The 19437-nt window shown below is 41.7% G+C and overlaps 1 protein-coding gene across 1 annotated transcript; it reads right to left on the bottom strand.

Annotated features, from left to right (window-relative positions):
- Positions 1-1222: 1222 nt before the first annotated feature.
- On the bottom strand, positions 1223-12878 carry vwa1 (von Willebrand factor A domain containing 1). Its single transcript, XM_050065890.1, has 6 exons — positions 12490-12878; positions 8604-9161; positions 5731-6063; positions 4102-4377; positions 3489-3764; positions 1223-2215 (listed from the first exon to the last, which is right to left on the bottom strand). Exons 1-6 carry the CDS (start codon positions 12572-12574, stop codon positions 2187-2189), a joined length of 1557 nt encoding a protein of 518 aa, XP_049921847.1. The 5' UTR covers positions 12575-12878; the 3' UTR covers positions 1223-2186.
- Between the last annotated feature and the right edge of the window lie 6559 nt (positions 12879-19437).

Raw genomic sequence — 19437 nt, 5'->3', positions numbered from 1 at the left:
AAGGTGCTTTCATCCACCTGCAGGGGGAAGCCTTGATACAGAAAAGTTTCCTACACTGTCACTTAGTAGACAGTCAGTGCACTCTGGCCATGTTAGACTGTTATGTCGCCTATGTATAAATTCTGAAATGATAAATAAGACTTGACTCGTGAAGTTCACAGTATGTGTCACCACATCGTATACAGATTCTTTTCTGTAGGTTATTCATACTTTTAGCTAAACTAGAAAAAAACTTTTAGATAACCAAAATGATGAACTTTTGCAAAAAGTTGGGGGACTTGCAAGAGCCAAATTTATCTCCAGATGCCAAGATATCCTGAATTGTAGTCCCTGGTATGGGTCAGACTCCCAAAGTCTTTCATTAGACCCACTCAGCCTGCTGAATGATAATTTCAAGGCTCCTACAGAGCCACACCAACACTACGCAGCTGTATTCACTGGCTGAGTGGTACTTCCTGTGAGTTGTAAACTGTCTTTGACAAGTAAAATGAGTGGAGTGCCCATTTAAAGAAGACTATTCATTTAGCCCTGATCTCAGTCCATGAGCCCAGACTGTACCACAACTGTAGGTAGGCAACCCTTAGCCCCTCTCAGTGGCTCCCTCTGGCTTTGACAAATAATTATATGGAAATTATTACATGGTTATTTATACACCCAAAAAAAATCGCCAACTAGATTTTATGGAAATAGTGAATGGACCTGCACTTGTATAGAGCTTTTCTAGTCTACAGAGCACTCAAAGCGCTTTAACACTACATGTCACATTCACACATTGGTGGCCGAGGCTTTCATATAAGGTGCCACCTGCCATCAGGAGCAATTTGGGGTTCAATACCTCGCCCAAGGATCCTCTGACATGCTGACTAAAGGATCCAGGGATCAATCCCCTGATATTCTGATTAGTTGACAACCTCCTGAGCCACAGCTGCCTCCTGCCATATGTCTATGGGCTGTGGCCTTTTCCTCTAAATGTTGCCCAACCTCAGTAGTGGTGGCTAATCTTGAGTCTCCCTAGCTAGGCTAGCTATAGAATACAATCCAGAAAAGGAAAAGTCTAAGAGGAAAATGGAGAATTTAATAGTGTGTGGACAGATGTGTTTGCTCACTCTGCCAACACTGCGAAGTTTCAAAGTATCAAATAATTAAAAATAGCCCACAGAAATGGCCCCTTTGAAAGTAAAATATCCTGATTCCTGTATACTATGATAATAAAAAAATACAATTGTTATAAACAAAATTATTAAATGACTTTATTGCAAGCTCATGTTAAATTTCAATAGTGGTCAACAAACATTAAACAATACATTTGCTCTGACAGCAAAAGATCATCTGTAAGTCTGTAAGGATCCTTTCAGTAGGGGGCAGCAGAGACTCACTTAAAAAAGGTAACAGTCTTAATATGTAAACAGCCTGTCTGTAAATACTGTAAGCTATTAATTATCATACTTATATGATTCTTGATTAATAAATATGAACGACGGATCTATACCCAGAGACCAAAACAAGGCTACTCTCAGTTATACACATTTGTATCAAATGCTGCATCCCCATAGTGACGGGACATGTGGATGGTCTGTTCGTAATTTCTTTCAAGTTCAAAGCAATCCTGAAGATCCTGTTATTAGGGACCTCATGTCTTTGCGCTCCAGTGTGCACACACGTATATCAAGCATGTGCGGAAAGAGAAGTCATTTAAGTACAACTCGTAAGTATTCATTATAAATGTAAATCAGATGTTCTCTGTGAAAAAAAGCTGATTTGGGCATAAGGCCCACATATGGTGCAAAGCCTTTCTCCAAAACAAGCTACATAAAACATCCAACATTCCCAGCATGCCCTGCTCTGTATCTGCAAAACAGACCCAAATATCTTTATCATATGCTTGCATCTTTAAACTGAAACATTATACATTTAATACAGGTGTAAACCAGATGAGAAAGAGAAATTAAAAAGCAAATAGTCCTCTGTGTTGCAGATTGTAGCAGTCAACATGTGGCCATATTGTCCCAGACCACTTTTAAATGTCTATGGCTTCCACATGAGTGCTCAGTAAGCCAAACCACACATCTCTCCTGGATGATATCCACAGGGGGGAGAGGCACGGGAAAGAATTATGGATGAAAGTCAGCATTCTTCTTGCCATCATCCCTCCATGTTTGGTAAGGTGCACTTGCAGCTCAGGGCTGCTATGATTGGTAGCCGTATGCTAATGCATCTAAAGGGCAGAGGGAGAAAAGCAGCTGTTGAAACATTGACGTTCATACATTTAAAAATCTGGGCAGAAGTCAAAGTGTTATGTTATGAATCTGCTTGTATCTACAAACACTCCCATCAGACTACAAATGAAATTAATGTGGAGCCATTCATTCCGTCCAACATAAACATTAGTCAGTTTAAAGGATCTGTTCACTCAAAATACAAAACTGAATTTTCTGACTTCTCTCTAGTGTTACACAGACATGAATACAAATTTTATTTGTCTAGGTTTTTAACTAACAGTCTATGTGGTTTCTATGTCCATCCCAATGACTGTATATAAAGATGACAACATGAAGTCAAAACATCTTGATCGTCTCCTGGTGGCTAACTGTAGTATAGGTCATGAACCTCATTCCCTCCAGGTAAGTTAATGGGACATGGGCCAAACAAAAAAATCAAAATACACATCAAATACATTTTTCTAAAAGATGCTCTCTGGCATTTTAGGTAGTTCTCAGGGGTTTACCATGCTGACCTATGTTCGAGTATTTTTTTAAAAAATAAGTTTGGTTTTAACTAGTTATTTGATGCTATAAAAAGAGGGTGTGGCGTCATGATTGACAGCAGGGTGGGTCAATCTGTGTTTGTGATCAGTGGTGTTACTCATGACTCAGTCAGACTGGTGTATGGGCGGGAACTCGATACCGCGGCTCCACTTCCCCATCACTATTGTGCAGACTCTGGCTCCATAAGTGTAAGATGCGTAGTGCCTGTATACGGGATATTTTGGCTTCATTTTTGCACAGTGGGAGGAAGTGGAGACACGTCGTCCATCTTTATATACAGTCTATGACCCAACCCAATCAAATAGAGGTGAATGTAATTTCATGTGTAACTCCAGTAGATAGCACACACATTAAAAACTGTGAGGTCTTTGGGTCCATCCACCTTAACCATGAAATTTTGTAGCTGAATTTTTGCCACAAACACAATTCCATTTACCTCCATTGTATTGGGGTTAAGGCAGAAATCTTACTACTATTACTTTTATGTCTGCACATTAAAGAAAAGGTTCAACAACAGTGACCTTTACATTATATTTCTTATATAGATTTAAAAAACAAGATACGTTAAATTAATTAGTGTGTTTCTGATAAACACAAAACTCTCTAAAGAAAAGTCCATAAGTATATTCCCATTGTCAAACTATTCCTATAAATATGAACCCAACTAACTTTTAAAAATTCCCTACATGGCGTGAAATGGCCGCATACCCTGTCACCACTCACCTGAATGGAACTGTGTCGTGCAACACAGTCCCTCTCCTCGCGCCGTCCGGTAAATGGGTGACACACACACCCTAGTTGCTGGGGGCAGGTGTGTGAGGCGGGTTGACTGAGAGTCGGGAGGCAAATAGAAGGAGGAGCGTTGGCTGGGAGCAGAGCTTTGCTGTCCCTCCCAGGTGAGCCAGTAGCCCCTCAGACCGCCTGCGCTGCTCTTCCAGTCCACCTGCACCGAGTCACTACCCACTGTGGTCAGCTGGAGGTCTGCCAGGGCTGGGGTCACTGGAAATGAAGATCACAACGATGTTAGCCAATATATATTTTAAAAGGAAAAAAGTACTGAGAAGAGCATTTTAGAGAAGATGATATTAATGAGGAGGAGAAAACAGAAATGCTTTAACAGAACTTGTACAGTAGAAAAAAGTGCATGATTGGCTCAAGCTCCTCCAGGTGCTCAGAGCTGCATTTTGAGTAGTCAAACCTGAATGAAACTGTAGTAATTATCTGAAATTTAAGACCCAGAGAGGACTAGGCTGCATAGGATTAGGATAAGTTTGCAGTAAATGGATCCTTGATCACGAAGTCTGACTGCATTTCTTTCATCCTTCATATAGCTCACCTTCCTGAGTACACACTTTGACAGACATGGCCCTCTCCTTGCCCGAGGTGTGGCGGGCACTAACGGTGACCAAGTAAGTGGTATCTGGTTGGAGGTCCCTGAGGAGTGTGGAGTTTTGCGTTCGGCTCACGGTGACAGCATGGAGCTTGCCCCTGGGCAGGGCAGAGTACTCGATGTAGTAACTTGCGACCTCCTCCGGCTGAGGAGGACCCCAACTCACCCGAACACTGGTTGGCCCCGACTCAGAGACTGTTACCACAGCGGGGCTCAGCACCTCTGGTGTGTGGGGAGATCAGAAAACAACAGAGTCAGTATAAGATAATATAGGGGAAAATTACCTACACATGATAACTTTGCAAATAACTATTAAAAAAGAGAGAAGATAAAAACAGTTGGTACACTTCCAATTAATGAAGTCTAGTTAATAACTAGCATCACAAGTCTTTAGGAAAACATGTGCATAGACAAGCATACAATTCAATATATATGACAAGTTTCCAATAATAGGTGAATAATAAACAAATGTTTACTTAAGTTTAAACTGATCTTTTTACTGCTTTTACTGTAATTAATATCAAATTACTGGGGAGTTTTTGTAGTCTGTACAATAAAATGTTACTCTTTGCATGTAAAATAATTGTGATTATTGCCCATAAAAAGTTCCAAGAGTGCAAGAAGAATGTCACATCTTCAAATTGTTTGTCAGACAGTTCAAAACTCCAAGATATTTAATTTACACTTAAATACAACAGATAAAAGCAGCAAATTTATAGGGACAGTTCATCCCCAAACCAAAACTACATATTTTTCCTCTTACCTGTAGTGCTATTTATCAGTCTAGATTGTTTTGGTGTGAGTTGCTGAGTGTTGGAGATATTGGCTGTTGAGATGTCTGCCTCCTCTCCAATATAATGGGGCTAGATGGCACTCAGCTTGTGGTGTTCAAAGCACCTAAAAATACATTTGAAAAACTCAGCAGCAATGTCTCTTTCCAGAAGTCATGGCCCATTCACTTAAGATAACAGGCACTATTTTCACTCCACCAAAATACACCCTCCTACCATATCACTGCTACTGCTAGCTCACCTAGCATTACTGAGCTAGCTAATGTTACAGCTCAGCTGAGGAGGATGCCATTCATGTTTACATCTCGCGCTGTCATGAGCACGAGCCTCTCGCCGGTGAGTAGATGTATGCTTCCTTCTGCACTGTGATGCAGTTGGCGGGTGTAGGTTGGTAGAAAGAAAATGGTTCCTACCTGAAACTGCTCACAACAAGGTCTGTGGGTTATTTTGAACAACTGGGTCATGATTTCTGGAAAGAGACACTGCTGTTGAGGTTTTTAAATTGATTTTTTTGGCGCTTTGAGCACCACAAGCTTAGTGCCATCTAGATGCATTATATTCTCTCCAACACTCAGCAACTCAAACCAAAACAAGCTCAACTGTAATAGCACTACAGGTAAGAGGAAAATATGTAGTCTTGATTTGGGGGTGAAGTGTACCTTTAAGTTTGAGATGTTGGAATCAGGGAATGTTTGCGTATTTGTTCTATATCCAACCTGATGGAAATGTTAGAGTAGCAGAGTTATGGGTTATGACACAAAGTGTAAATGGGAAGTTATCAAACCTGGCTTTGTTGTGAAGGTGACGGAGAGTGTGTTAAATGCTTGTTCATTGGACTCTGCAGTCAGTGTGGCGGTATAGGTGGTGTCAGGCTTCAGGCCTGTTAGCCTGGCAGTGCTGGAGTCTGCAGGCTGGACTAGCCTCTGGTAATGAGTACCACCAGTGCTTGGACTGGTCCCAGTTCCCCCTGTTCCACCACCTCCTGCTCCCCCTGTTGGGACTGGACGGAAGCGAATCTCATAGTAGCCCGTCAAACCGGACAGAACAGGTCGCCACTGGAGCATGGCTGAGTTGGTAGAGACGTCACGGACGTTGATTCGCTCAGCTCGGATAATCTCTGATGAGGCAGGAAAAAGATGAATGAAGTTACTGTGTGCATGTGGCTTTGTCAAGCTTTAATTAAATAAGTTAAAATTCTTCAGGGACAGAGAAAAGGGATGGTGACAGGGAAGAGGAGAAGACAGAGTGCTAAAAATGCCTCGGCTGCAGACAGCCACCCACATAGACAGCCAGACTTGGGTTCCTGGATGCATTCATAGCCCTTGCAATGAGACAACTTGAAATAGCCAACCCAGTGAGGCCCTGCAACAAAATAACAAATGCCACAGAGGCATTGATATCTGTGATCAGATCCTTAGACACTAAGCAAGGGCTGATGCATTTCTCCTTGTTGTGCACAAACCTTATTTATACTATGCACCATGTCTTACAGTTGCAGTATGTACTGTCTAATTGCTGAGGTGTGTCCCTTGTGAATGTTATGGTGGTTACCTAATCTGGCCAGAAAAGTAAGTGACCCCCTGGTCTATATATATAAATATATATGTATGTATGTATCATGTCTGAAATAGTGTTGGAGGATGCAGCAAGGGAAGTTGAATCATTAATCCAATAATAGATCGTCCTATCTCATTACAGTGAATCTTACACATGCACACAGACACTCCCAGTGTCCTGGCGTCCTATTTAGTCTCACTGTCTTCAGGAGCATGTGTGGAATTAGGGACAAGCACAGAGACATGCGATACATCTGTAAATGGATGGTGGACTGCGAAGTGGAGAGCACTACATCGTGGAAGTGTTAGCAGTCAGAAAGTAGAGCACATGTCATGCATGGACACGACTATTTTTGCTCCATTCTGGGAATTTTTGAGGGCACTATATAGCATTACAGCACACACTTCATACTCAGCTTCAGGCACTCAAATAAAAGGAAGGACAGTATATATAGTGCACTATATGGTTAGTTGATCCATTATTGATATAAGAAAATTGCCAAGTGCAGCTTTAATAAAGCGGTAAATTTAAGACAACCATTTGGAATTTATGAATGACATTTCCATTCAGTGCTAGTGGGTAAGTAAATAAAATCATCACATTTGTCAATAATATTCTATTTCTTTATTCTGTCTTTAAATAAGGTATTGATACTTCTGTTCCATCTCACAATTAATTTTTCTCCTGATTCATGGTTTCATCACAATACTATATTATTTGATTTGCTGGACAACACTGCTGATATCACAAAGTCTGCCATGATTTCGATTTGGTTTCGATTTCAATTCAATCCAATTTAGGAGCCTGCGATCGATATGAGACGATATCAATAAATGTCCTCATTGTCTTTTCTTGGCTGCTTACCATTATGTGCCTGGCACTAGGCTGCTAGCACTGTTTAAATGTTTAGGAAGCAGGTGTGCTTGTGCTGAAATCATGGCACAAAATAAAGACATATCTTAAAGATGACAATATGTATGGATGTTTTCACTTTGCATTGATGATACTGGATCGGCGATCGTTGAATCAATATATCGATCCATATCAATGTATCGTTACACCCTTCTGCTAAACCATAGTTTCTGGTTTGTTATTACTTAAATTTAATAATGGGTCTTTTTCATGTGAAGGAGCTGTATGCAACATTCAGAGCACTAATATAGCTGAAAACCACTATTTGCCAGGTAAAGATATATATTGGAGTAATGGCGTCCTTAGCAGAGAATGAAGGCACGCTCCCTGTGTTATGTTGTAATCCTCTGTGGGTTGTTGTGGTAGACGGTCCAGCTACGCATGCATGTTAGTGCATGTGAGTCTACTGACTAGCTAATTGCCAGTGCTTTGCATTGCACTCACATGGCAGGCGCCGCTGATAACCCCGTCCTGACCCACAGAGGCAGTATTGCAGTATGGCATCTTTGCAGAAGCGTAGCATAGCGGCCACCGTGCGGTCCCCCCTGGTTAGGCCCTGAATAGACAAAGTGCTATTTGCAGATTGCAAAACACAAGGCACACCACACTGCCTTTTTTGATAAAGCCAGCAATTTAAAAAACTGTCTGTGCCTTTTTTGTTGTTGTTGCTAGGCAACCAAAACAGACAGCCCACATATTAATTCATCAGACTGGACAATAGGAAAAACGCAAATGATGTCAGGCACTTTTCTGCTCTCAGTTGAAGTTTTTCAGCTTGAGGTGTTCCAGGCGCTCCTGCAAAAACAGGAGGCTCTCAGCAATGCAAAGGCAGCGAACAAAAAGCTTAACTCTCATTTCAATCAATGACAAAAAGGCGACCCTGGCTGCTTAAAGTGCCCTGTCTGATTGGCCTTAGCTCTGTCATCACTGTTGCCATTCGCTGCTAGCTGCTGGCTCATCCACCTCCATGTTGAGAGCCATGTGCAGGCAATCCCAGCCCAGACTGAATGACAGATATGCTCTGAATCTAGTATACAGCTCCTTTAACAACATTTGTGCAACATTTCTGTATTGAAATATTAATTCATCATTTATCATTTAAATATTACTGAACATTGAAAATCAATAATTATTTTTGTTCCATACCATCAACCTCATATATCACCAGCTAATCCACACCACACTCACCAATGATGGCATCCCGCAGGTCCTCTGAGATGATAGTCATGTCATCGATGTCCACAAAGTACAGGTGGTTTTCCACAGGCGGAGTCACCACTTGCCTCAACACCTGATAGTTGCCATGCCCAGTGGAGACCACCAGCACGGCCACGCCCTCCTCTCGCAGCTCGGCCATTGGTCCAATCACATCACCCGGTTTCACCCCATCTGTCAACCACACAAGCACTCTGGGGAGCTCTGCCCGGGCCCCATCTGCTGCTCCGGGTCTCAGCACCGACTCCTTTGCCATTTTCAGTGCCGCCACTGTGTTGGTGTCCCCCCTGAGAGGTTTGATGCCCCTCAAAGCCCCCTGGAGGCTACTTTGGGTGCTGTGTGCATCAAAGCCAAACTCAAGGCGAGGTCGGGTGCCCACCTGCAAAAGTCCTACCCTGACCTGGTCCTCTCCCAGTGAGAAGGGGAGGAGGAGCTCAGACAGGAAGGTCAGCATGCGGGAGTGCTCATAGGATGACACACTCCCTGAAGAATCCAGTAAGAAGAGGACATCGCCCTCGCAGCAGTTCAGAACTGTGGAGGAAAAACAAAGATCAATACAGTCATTGATATGCAAATAAAGAGGTGAAAATCAATACGGATGTAGAAACCCCCTCTATGATTCCTTTTTACTCCCTTTCCACAGGTCCTCTCTCAAGCTTCACTGACACACACACACACAGAGAAACACACACACACATTTGGAATCTCCCTCCCTTTCTCCGTCCGCCTTCTTGGAACAGCACAGTCACAAAACTTTTATATTCTCGACATGAAAGCAGCACAGTGTCAGAAGCAAGTAATCACAGTGAAGATAAGCAGAGATCAAAATAAAGAGAGGAAATACAAAATGATGCCGGCACTGTGATAACTTCAGAAGTGGATGACAGATAAAAGGCATTCAAGCACTGAGCCAGAGAGCGGATTTTTCCCCCCATAGTTTTCCATATTTCGTAACAGAAGCACAGTTAAAAGCGAATGCCAAGAGCGAAGGACAGGAGGGGGGGAGAACAGTAGCTGCTGGGCTTTCACTGCAGAGGGAGAGGGAGTGGAGAGAGGAGGTGGGACAAGAGAAAATAAAAGGCGTTAAATGGAGAGGAGTGAGGCTGAGGGGGGTTGAGGTGGTGGTGGGGTACTGGCAGTTCCATGTGAGAGACGAGGAGGAATGTTGGATGGCCATATACAGAGCAGAGAGAGAAACAAAGAAGCCGCAGTAATAAAGACAGCATCTAAAAGCAATATTTAGTAGCAGATTGTGCAGTCATCCATGAAAATATGCCCAGTGTTAAAATCTCAGAGCAAGGTTTAAAGAGAAAAGAAAATAAATAAATGTGTGAGAGGCAGATATAGTGAGAGATGAAGACCTTAGATTGCCTTTAGGTTACCACCATCTAATAAGGCTGCTATTACAGCACTGACTCAGACACCGTGACACCTTGGGAAACTCTTATTAATTCCCTTGGATGCCTTTTTTCTAAATATTTGACTGCTTAACACATGAGATGAGGCGTTGATAAGACTTGGAGGTGTTGAAAACCGAGAAGGCCGTGAGGCATGTATACACACACCAATCAAACATGTACACACACATGCAGACTGCCTTTTCTCTCCATCAGCCTAAAGAATTCCTTACATCTGTCATGTTGTTTGGACTTTGGAGCGAAGGGGCCACTCCGTACTGCAGCTTCCCCCTACCTTTACCTATGTGCAGGTATGCCTTTATCTAAAAACCACATGTTGACGTCTGGGCACTGTTTATCTAGAGAGGAGACATGTTTAAATGCAGCCTGCTGCTATGGATGGTAGGATAAATCAAGACTTATTGGGGGGTTCCAGCATTTGGGTGATGTGATGGTGGAAAAATGAAGTGTAAAAGCCGCACATGGTCCAAGTAAAACACTACGGGGGCAGAGCAGGTCTTGCAACCTGCTGAACACATGGGAACATTGCATGGGAGTCTAACTGACTCAGTCAAGCCTGAACAATATAGGTTTTGTGGGCTGGACGGGTGTGCGGAAACGTAGCATGAATATGAGAAACCACAAAAGACAAATTTAAGCATGTAGTGTTTTGCAGAAGATTACAGGAATGTGTATGTTTCATGTCCGGAATAGCTTGCAAAGCCAGACAACCAATTAAGAAATATCAAAACAGCCATCCAGTAAAGAATACAACAGTCAAATACCATTCTTGATCCTTAATTACCTTAACATTACCCATAATTACCCATACATATGGCGGCACGTTCCCTCTGTTTCTGTGGCTGTGGGCTCTGTAAGCTCTATGTCATTCAAGGATGAAAGTAATAGCAACAAGTGCACTTATAAAAAGCCCAATTACTGTAAGCTATGTTCAGTCTCATCAGGTCCCTATTAATGGAAATAGCAAAGTAAAAGCATCTCACTCACTGCTATGTTAACACAGTCACAAAGAGCCGCTCTCACTGACAGACCTCTCAGTGTCACCACCACCAAGTTTAGCCTCTCAGACGCTTCATGGTCATAAGCTTTGCAGCAGGGTAGTGTCATGATACTGGAATTTCTAACTTTGACACAATACCTGGAAAAACATCAACGTTGGATACCATTTTGACACTGAGGTCATAAAACTTACATTTTCATTCAAAGATGAATATAACAAACTATAACATAGGTTATGGGGTTTGGAGGTCCTCATGCGGAAAATTTTGAGGGCTTAATTTCCTGTTTTGTTTAAATTCTTATGCACTAATTTGTGAATTTCTGCACAAATTCTGCACATTTAATTTATTGTGGAAATGTCTTTAATTTTGTCACAATAAAAGTCCCCTTCTACTTGTCCCTGGTGTTTTAATGGGAGCACAAATGCACATGTTCAAATTTATGAGGGGGGCGAGTCCCCCGCATCACCCTTAAATCTTCACCGATGTTGACAACACTGCTGCAGGGTGTTAAGTCACTGCTGTGATAATGGTGATTTGTTTTGTTGCTTTAGTGAATCACTAATCAGAACAGATGACAATTTGAGATGCATAGTATTAAAATCAGCCTTTAAACTGTGTCTCAACTCCACATCAGTGCAAGACAAAGAAGAAAAGATTTCATTAACCTACACCTCAGTGACCCTCATATTTTATCATACATATTAATTGGTACATCATATGTAGAAAACTAAAACTGCTGATCAGTTTTCTTTTCTCATTACATACTTTAAGCATACTTTAATGACATAATTAAACTGCACTGTTTCTCAGTTGATCTGGAGCCCGCTTTGCCCTTCCCTTGGAAATCCCTGCTTGAAATGCCAAGAGATTTCATCAGCAGACAATAATCTGGGAATTCCACCTTTTTTTCTGTGTTACATGGGGAGCACCTGAAGCCTGCCCCAGGCCGCCTGGGTGGTCCCTGCTTGCTGCCCCCCGTTTTGGGAACCGCTGCCCCAGGCTGTGAGATTTCATCAACTGACAATTCAATACCTGGAGTCGTGCCATTTCACTGAGAACACTGGTGTAATATCAACCCCACCCTGATCCACCCTGAGCTCAGACAGTCCTCCACCTCCTGCAGCAGCATCTAATGGCAAAGTCATTGCATTCCGTTTAATGTGCCACCAATGCATTTAAACTCACTTTATATTAACTGGGGGACAAAGTTATGCAATGACTGAGAAGATATTTGGTCATTGTGGGTAGTTTTTAGGTTACCACCTCATGATCTTAAAGTGAATATTGGTCCTGAAAATACAGATACTGAGTTTACATTTTTTATACTCTAATTCATGGCATCGGGTAGATTTCTGGCACATTTCTCTGTTATGATGTTGAAAAAAATAAATTTGGATTCCACTGGATCAATGGTGTCCATATCCATTTGAGGCAGCTTACCTCCTTCAGGTGCGGGGTTCTGTGCAGTTGACGGCCGCAGGAGTACACACAACAGCATCCATGTAAACAACATGTGGCCCTCCATCACAACAGTTATGAGTTAAGTTCCCAAGAAGCAAATTATAACACAAATGTTCTGGGTTCTTGAGTCAACCATATATTCACCACAGCCCGGAGGAGCGCGCTCCCACTCAGTAAATTACAGTCAGAGGCATAATTCATATGAGTCACATCCAGTCCGGCTTTTTATTTTACTTCCTCTCTTTCTTCTTTGTTGAGCATGATCGACCACTCGGTGAGTTGAAGCGCTGGAAGTTCAGCTAAACTAAACTCCAAACTTAAGTCCGTGTGCGTAACGTCTGGACGCTCCTTGTCAACTCATATGCACCTCGCTCGCGCTCGGGACAAGATTATCAAGCACGCGTCAAGTAAATGCAGGCTTTCCGGGCAAAACTTTCAAAATAAAGGCTAATTTATTTTCTTAAAAATGATCACAATGTCAATATGGGCCAAAGTAAATCTATGGACTAGTCTCAGAGGGTCTGAGTTAGGTATTATAGTAGGGGAGAACGGGGTCGGTCGTCACACTTTTTTACTTTGATTTGGAGCCCTCAAAAACTGTGTCCTTAATAGATTCCCTTTCAATGTGTGCCAGAAGCCTGAAATGTCAGGTAGTAAAGGAGTGACCTTACCCTCCTCAAGGTTATTGTGTTCAAAAGGTATTGTACTGTCAAATCCCCTATGTCTTGTGCACTTGTGAACCATCGGCATTGTGGGATTGGTTGTCACACAGTGGGGTTGGTTATGTTATTTTAATGTGAAAAAAAAAAAAAAGGATGCAATCCTAAAAAAAAAAAATCTGAAATTTCTCATTGAAACACAAGAACCTAATACATTTCCTGCATGAGCGAACATAAGCAGTTTCAATAAGTGCACTTTTCATCTTACATTGTACAGAATAAATAAAAGAACAATACATTTGACAACCAACTCCAAAGAGATTGTGACAAGCATCCCCCAAACATATTGCACATGTCCCATAGAAACATAGGAAACACCATGGAACTGTGAAATAGCTCCATGGTGTTCTGACGGGGGGTTGTGTGTTATAGCCTACTGTATTGCACTGGGGAGGGGGTATGTGTTATTTGTTGTTATGTTTACTGTACTGTTTGTCTGTGTTTTTATCGTATTGTATAATTTAAAAAAAATGAAAATAGTAATAGGAAGACTGGAGATGGTTGAAACTTTTTTTTTTGTCTCAGCTCCTTTATCCCCTTGAATTTGTTGTGTAAGAGCTCTGAAACTTTGACACAAAGTACCCTTATTTCTCTACTATAACTATCAATGCTTCCAGTTCCTCCAACTATATCACAGAATTAATTGATTGATGTCAAATTGGAGTTCCATGTTACTACCTGCCGCACTACTGGGGTAAGTTGTAACAATAACAGTGAACGAATCTTTTGGCTGTAAAATCTGCACACTTCCTCATGGAGTTATACAATTTCACACGCAGGGCTAGGAAGGACCAGAAATTGAGTTGATTACATTACTGTCAGCTCATCCCTACTTGGTGAAAGTGATGCTGTTATAACCAACCATCCCTCTGTTACAACCATCCCCGGTCTCCCCTGCTACTATCAGTGTAAAAATACTCCAACACAAGTGATTTTACTTCCTAAAATAACAGTACAAAAGTATTCTCAATGAAGTAAAGTAGTCATAGGTTGGACCCTTACAGAGTGTTATATTATTAAATATGCCATGTCATTTGAATATTATCATTAATGGATTACATTTTAAGCAGGATATTAATGTTGTAGCTGATTTAATGAGCCAGCTTTAACTGGTTTATACAGTGTTCAAATACATTTTTCTAAATTTGAAATGTTAAAGGTGGTCAGTGGAAAGTGTTACTCATCAAAATGCACTGTGTGTATCCTAAAGGCATAACAACAGCGTTGAATGCATTCCTTTTTGTAAAACATTTTTCATTTTCCCTCATTATTTACATCTATTTTGACTGGCTAATAATCTTCTCCCTGGTCCTTGCCAGCACATTGCTGCGTTTCTTGGCCATTCCTGCCACATGTAGATCAGTGAAATGGTTTGACATCACTGGAGGGAATGTATGTCGAGTCACCTACGTGAGTGTGCATGTGCATCCATGCACAGAAACAAATTAAAGCAGGAAGTGCTAGTGCCCCCAGTGGTAAAATACCCCAAAGGCTGCCTTTAATCTACAAAGCCACTCTCTAGCCATCAGATAAAAAAGTGAAGTAAAAATTATATTTACATTTAAAATGCTATAGTAGAAGCATAAAGTAGCTTAAAATAACAGGTTTCAACAGGGTAATCTGTAAAGGATTACATTCCAAAAGTAACCTTCCCAACACTGGTGTTTAGTAGATCTTAACTGGTTTGGTTGTAAATATTATATTCAGCAACTTTGTCACGTTAGTGTAAAGAAACACTTCACAGAGAAACTTAGCTGTACCACACCACGAAGAATGATGTCTGCTTATTATAGATAGAGGGGGGGTTCTTAAAAATAGAGCAGCAGATAAATCAGTCACTGCTGTCTCGGCTGCCTTTATTTTGAAGGTAACTTCCCTCCAGCTACTCCTGTGTGACTTGACACATCTCAATTTCTTGTGTACTTTACTCCTCCCTTCACCCTTCAGTCTCCCCAGTAACCCAGAATAGTAAATAGGGTGTTCACCATACAGGCGTCAACACCCTGGATCTGTGCCACAATTAGATTTAAGCCTTCACATTACCGTATTAGCAGGGATATAAATGGGGAGCCCACTAAAAGCTCACTTTTCATTTTTGCTGATACATCTTTGAGATAAGTCATATGCACCATGCAGAGGAGCAAGAGCAAACACTAATACATCTGTAAAAATATATTTTTGCTGAAATGCCCACCTGCCCTCTTGGTATCTTTTTGAGTTAGTCATCAGACAGTGCAAATAATATTTACTTTTACACTTGACTTATTTTCTCAATATTTGTTGGGTGAAGACAACCAAGAATTTCAGCTATCCAAAAGCTGAAGGACCTCTGGTTCACTGGGAGAGACCACAAATACTTGCAGTATTCAAACCACTGGGAGTGCATCTTCAAAATTATACAGCACACAGCGCTAGAGTGGAAAATGGTCAACAGCTTTGCATGTAGGGTATTTCCTGAGGTCAACCACTCAGCCTTTTAAAATAAAGTTACAGATTCGTGAAAAGTGAAGTGAGTGGGCTGCATGGAGTCACACAGGCCTGCACTGTATGATTCAGCACGGAGACTATTGATACTGTGTTTGTGTGTGTGTGTGTGTGTGTGTGTGTCTGTGAGAGAGAGAAAGACAGAAAAAGAAAGAAACAAAGGGGGTAGGAGGGAATAAATGGACATGAGAGGATGCAAGAATTCAAAGGTCTGGATTCCTCTGTGACGCATCGTGTCCAAATACTTCTATTGTTCCATTGAGACGTTGACAATAAACACACCCTTCCCGATACACACACCTAGTAACTAAACACTAAAACTTTAGTGCAGTTAGTGATTAAAAGCATTATGATAACTCTGTCTGACCTATAGTTCATTGCAGTCATCTGTATGGGAAACAATGTACAAGTACAAGCTCTTCATTATGCTTTATGTCATTATATGAAATACAATTATACCTGTGGCACATGAGTCACCCTTTATTTATTTTGGATGCATTGGAAATAATAACTTTGGCAGCCATGACATTTTAAAGGAGTAGTGTGTAGGATTTAGTGGTATTTCATTGTGAGGATTGCAGACTGCAACCAGCTGAAACTTCCTCCTGGATAGAATTTCTTCAGTGTTCATTGTTCAGAGGGTTTTTACCAAGAGCCGAATCATCCACAAAGAGAGAGTTGAACCAGTAAAAGTGACAATGGAAAAAAAAAAAAAAAAAAAAAAGCAACAATGAAAAAAAAGCAACATGTACATATCTCACCCGTTTATATTTTATTAAGGCTTCAAGTCACAATTAATTGGTGGCGGGCTGCTTTCAGTGTCAGGCTGTCTATCAATAGTGTCCTCGGCTTCTCATTCAGATCCACCTTCGCTCTTCAACAGTGTTAGCATGGTAAGACCATCCTGATGACATGAGCTCAACATCCTGTTTTCCTCTCTGCATCAGTCTGGACTTGGTGCTGCCCCAAACACTTTCATTGAGCAGGCGTACTGGCCTTGAAAGACAAACTCCTTTAGGCCAATCAGCGTAACAAACCATGGGTAAACATCTCCTTCATCACCAACGTGGCCAGTTGATGAGTCAAGCTTTTGCCACATCCAGTCAGAGTAACGGCGAAAATGTCTTTTCCTCCAAGAATTCCCGCAAGTGCCTACTCTTGTTCTTGTTAAATTGTTGATATTGATTCTATTTCTGCAATAACTTCACTAATTGCAGTGTTAAATCTACTAATGTTAGAGTAAGTGCTTGTTGCTTTGGAAGCCACCATTACTGTTCTGCAATCTGCAGCATGCATTTTAATCAATGGGTGACATCACGGTAGCTACATCCATTATTTTTACAGTCAGTGCTTGTTGCAGATGGGTCGCTAGCCCAGCACCTGCAATGTGTGCTCACCTTTTTTCTCTGATAAGTTAAGATCCAGACGTTCGGGGGGGTTTATCGGTAGCCGAATAATCTGCAGAGGTCTCTTCCTCTCCAAAACAGTTGGACAAGGTGATTCAAACTGGTGAAATCACTGAATAAAGCAGTTTTGAGTTAAAAATCAGTGTATTTTCAAAGCTGTTCGGCTTACCACTGAGGGGCTATTAACTACGGTGGCTGAAGCAAAAATGTGAATGGCATTCTCTAGAGCCAGTGTTTGGTTTGTTCCTTCTGGGCTACTGTAGAAACATGGCAGTGCAACATGGCTGACTCTGCAGAAGAAGACCTGCTCCCTATGTAGATATAAATGTCCCAGTCTGAGGTCACAAAGACTCAATTCTTATTATAGAGTGATTATATGCTGGATAACATGCTTATTATATTATATTCCATTTCTGCCAACATATCCCCTTAAATCCTACACATTGGACCTTTAAGTCTGTGTCCGGTTTCTGAAGATTCTTGTTTTATGAACTGTTGCTAAAATTGAACTCCAAATGTCATGTTCCCTGCTTGCATCATGATCCATTTACACCCTGCTGCTACTGCACAACAGACATGCAACATTAATTTCTCTGTGGTTTTTATGTACCTCCCCTCCAGGGCTGAACAAGTTCCCACATGAACATTTGCGGCCCCCGAAGCCCACGGTCATCGACACTGTGCTATTTGGATATCACTACAGATGGGAGTTCTCTTCCTGTGCTTTTTTTTTTCACAGTCTAGTCAACGAGCTGTAAATCAGTTAGATACACACAGTATACCCCCACCTGGAACAACTTGGCAGTGCTGTGTGCGAGAGCAGTAAATAGCTGAACATGCATATGCACAGAGCATGCTCTGAGTGCAGATTCTTCGCATGAGCTTGTGCACGCACGTAAACACATTTCTGCATGCATTTCATCATGTCAAGCATTGCATGAGTTGTGCAATGACAGATGACGTGCAGCTGATTGACCTGCGCCGAGCATATACACTGCAGGTCGTGTTGATGTTTGACACTGTGCTGAAATCCACAGACACTGCCGGCTGTTTCCACCCAACACAGTCTCGTGTCAGCACACTGTCTCCACTGCCTCAATCATAATGTCAGATTACGCAAGGCGAGCACTGATCTGTTTCTGCTCATTCTCACATACCATCATAGTCCTGGTGGGATGACAACAACTAAAAGTCCTGTAAAAGGGAAAAAATGAAAAAGCAGAGTAAACCTGACCTTTAAGCTGTGGGCAAGGCAGCAGAGGGACTGGGAGGATCGGGAGGAGAGGTGCAAACAGTGAGATGTCATCCATGGAAGAGTTTACGACATTTTGTTCATCACAACATTGAGGGTGTGATAGCATGGAAATAAAGAAAAACAGCACACCCTTTGGGAGAGGATTCAAGCCTGAAACACTTTTTAAACAGCCTGAATTACTGCCTCTTATACAGCTTCTTGTAACTTTGGCCCATAATAGCAGCCTAGTTGTAATTACCCATTAAAACTTTGGCTGCAGAGGATTTGGCAACGTATTGGAATGCCACTGTCAGTGGTGAAGTGAATTCCACAGATCTATATTTGCCAGTATTTTCCTACACTCTGCCAGTGTATGGTATTCGAGGTTTGGTTTGTAGCAAACCATAGTTTTCGTGCGGATTCAAGGATGAAAAGCAAAAATGTCTCTCAGTAAAAGAAACTGCATCACAAAGATATAAAACATGGAGAAGAAGAGGCTAGATCAGGGGTGTCAAACATACAGCCTGTGGGTCAACAGGCCCACCAAAGGGTCTAGTCCTGCCTGCTAGGTGACTTTGCACACCTACTATCAATGCACTTATGAAGGCTGAGAGGTGACAGGTTTCAGGAGCAAGTTCAACAGTGACTTCATATAAAAAAAAGGAACAGTGTTTAGGATTAAGGGGGATTTAGTGGCATCCTGCAGTGAGAATCGCAGATTTTAACCAGCTGAAACTTCTCCTGGGGGGGGGGGATCTCTTCCTCTACAAAACAAAGCTGATGATTTAAACTGGTAACAACAGTGAATAAATAACTTGCACACTACATATCAGTATTTCTCAGATGCTGTTTGGAATGTCTGAGATTGGCTGCTAGCCCAGCACCTGTTAATGTGTGCTCAGCTTTCTTTTCTGATAACTTAAGATCCAGACGTTCAGTGGGTTTTTACTGTGAGCAAAATTATTGGCAGAGGTCTCTTCCTCTCCAAAACAAATGCATCCGGCAATTGAAACCCATAAATAGACTAAATAAAGCGGTTTCACATTTAAAAAAAAATTGAAAAACATGTTTTTTGATCATTGTA

Source organism: Epinephelus moara, chromosome 16 (assembly GCF_006386435.1).
Source record: "Epinephelus moara isolate mb chromosome 16, YSFRI_EMoa_1.0, whole genome shotgun sequence".
In the NCBI taxonomy this organism is placed as follows: domain Eukaryota; kingdom Metazoa; phylum Chordata; class Actinopteri; order Perciformes; family Serranidae; genus Epinephelus; species Epinephelus moara.
Note: the sequence above shows the minus strand (reverse complement) of the source record. Positions and strands in the feature narration are given on the sequence as shown.

Excerpts from the sequence above, each read along its gene's own strand:
- vwa1 (XM_050065890.1), bottom strand. The coding sequence starts at position 12,574 with ATGGAGGGCCACATGTTGTTTACATGGATGCTGTTGTGTGTACTCCTG. Across the intron at positions 9,162-12,489 it reads GAACCCCGCACCTGAAGGAG|TTCTGAACTGCTGCGAGGGC; the intron begins GTAAGCTGCCTC and ends TTTCCTCCACAG. Across the intron at positions 2,216-3,488 it reads CACGACACAGTTCCATTCAG|ATGCATTAGCATACGGCTAC; the intron begins GTGAGTGGTGAC and ends TCTGCCCTTTAG.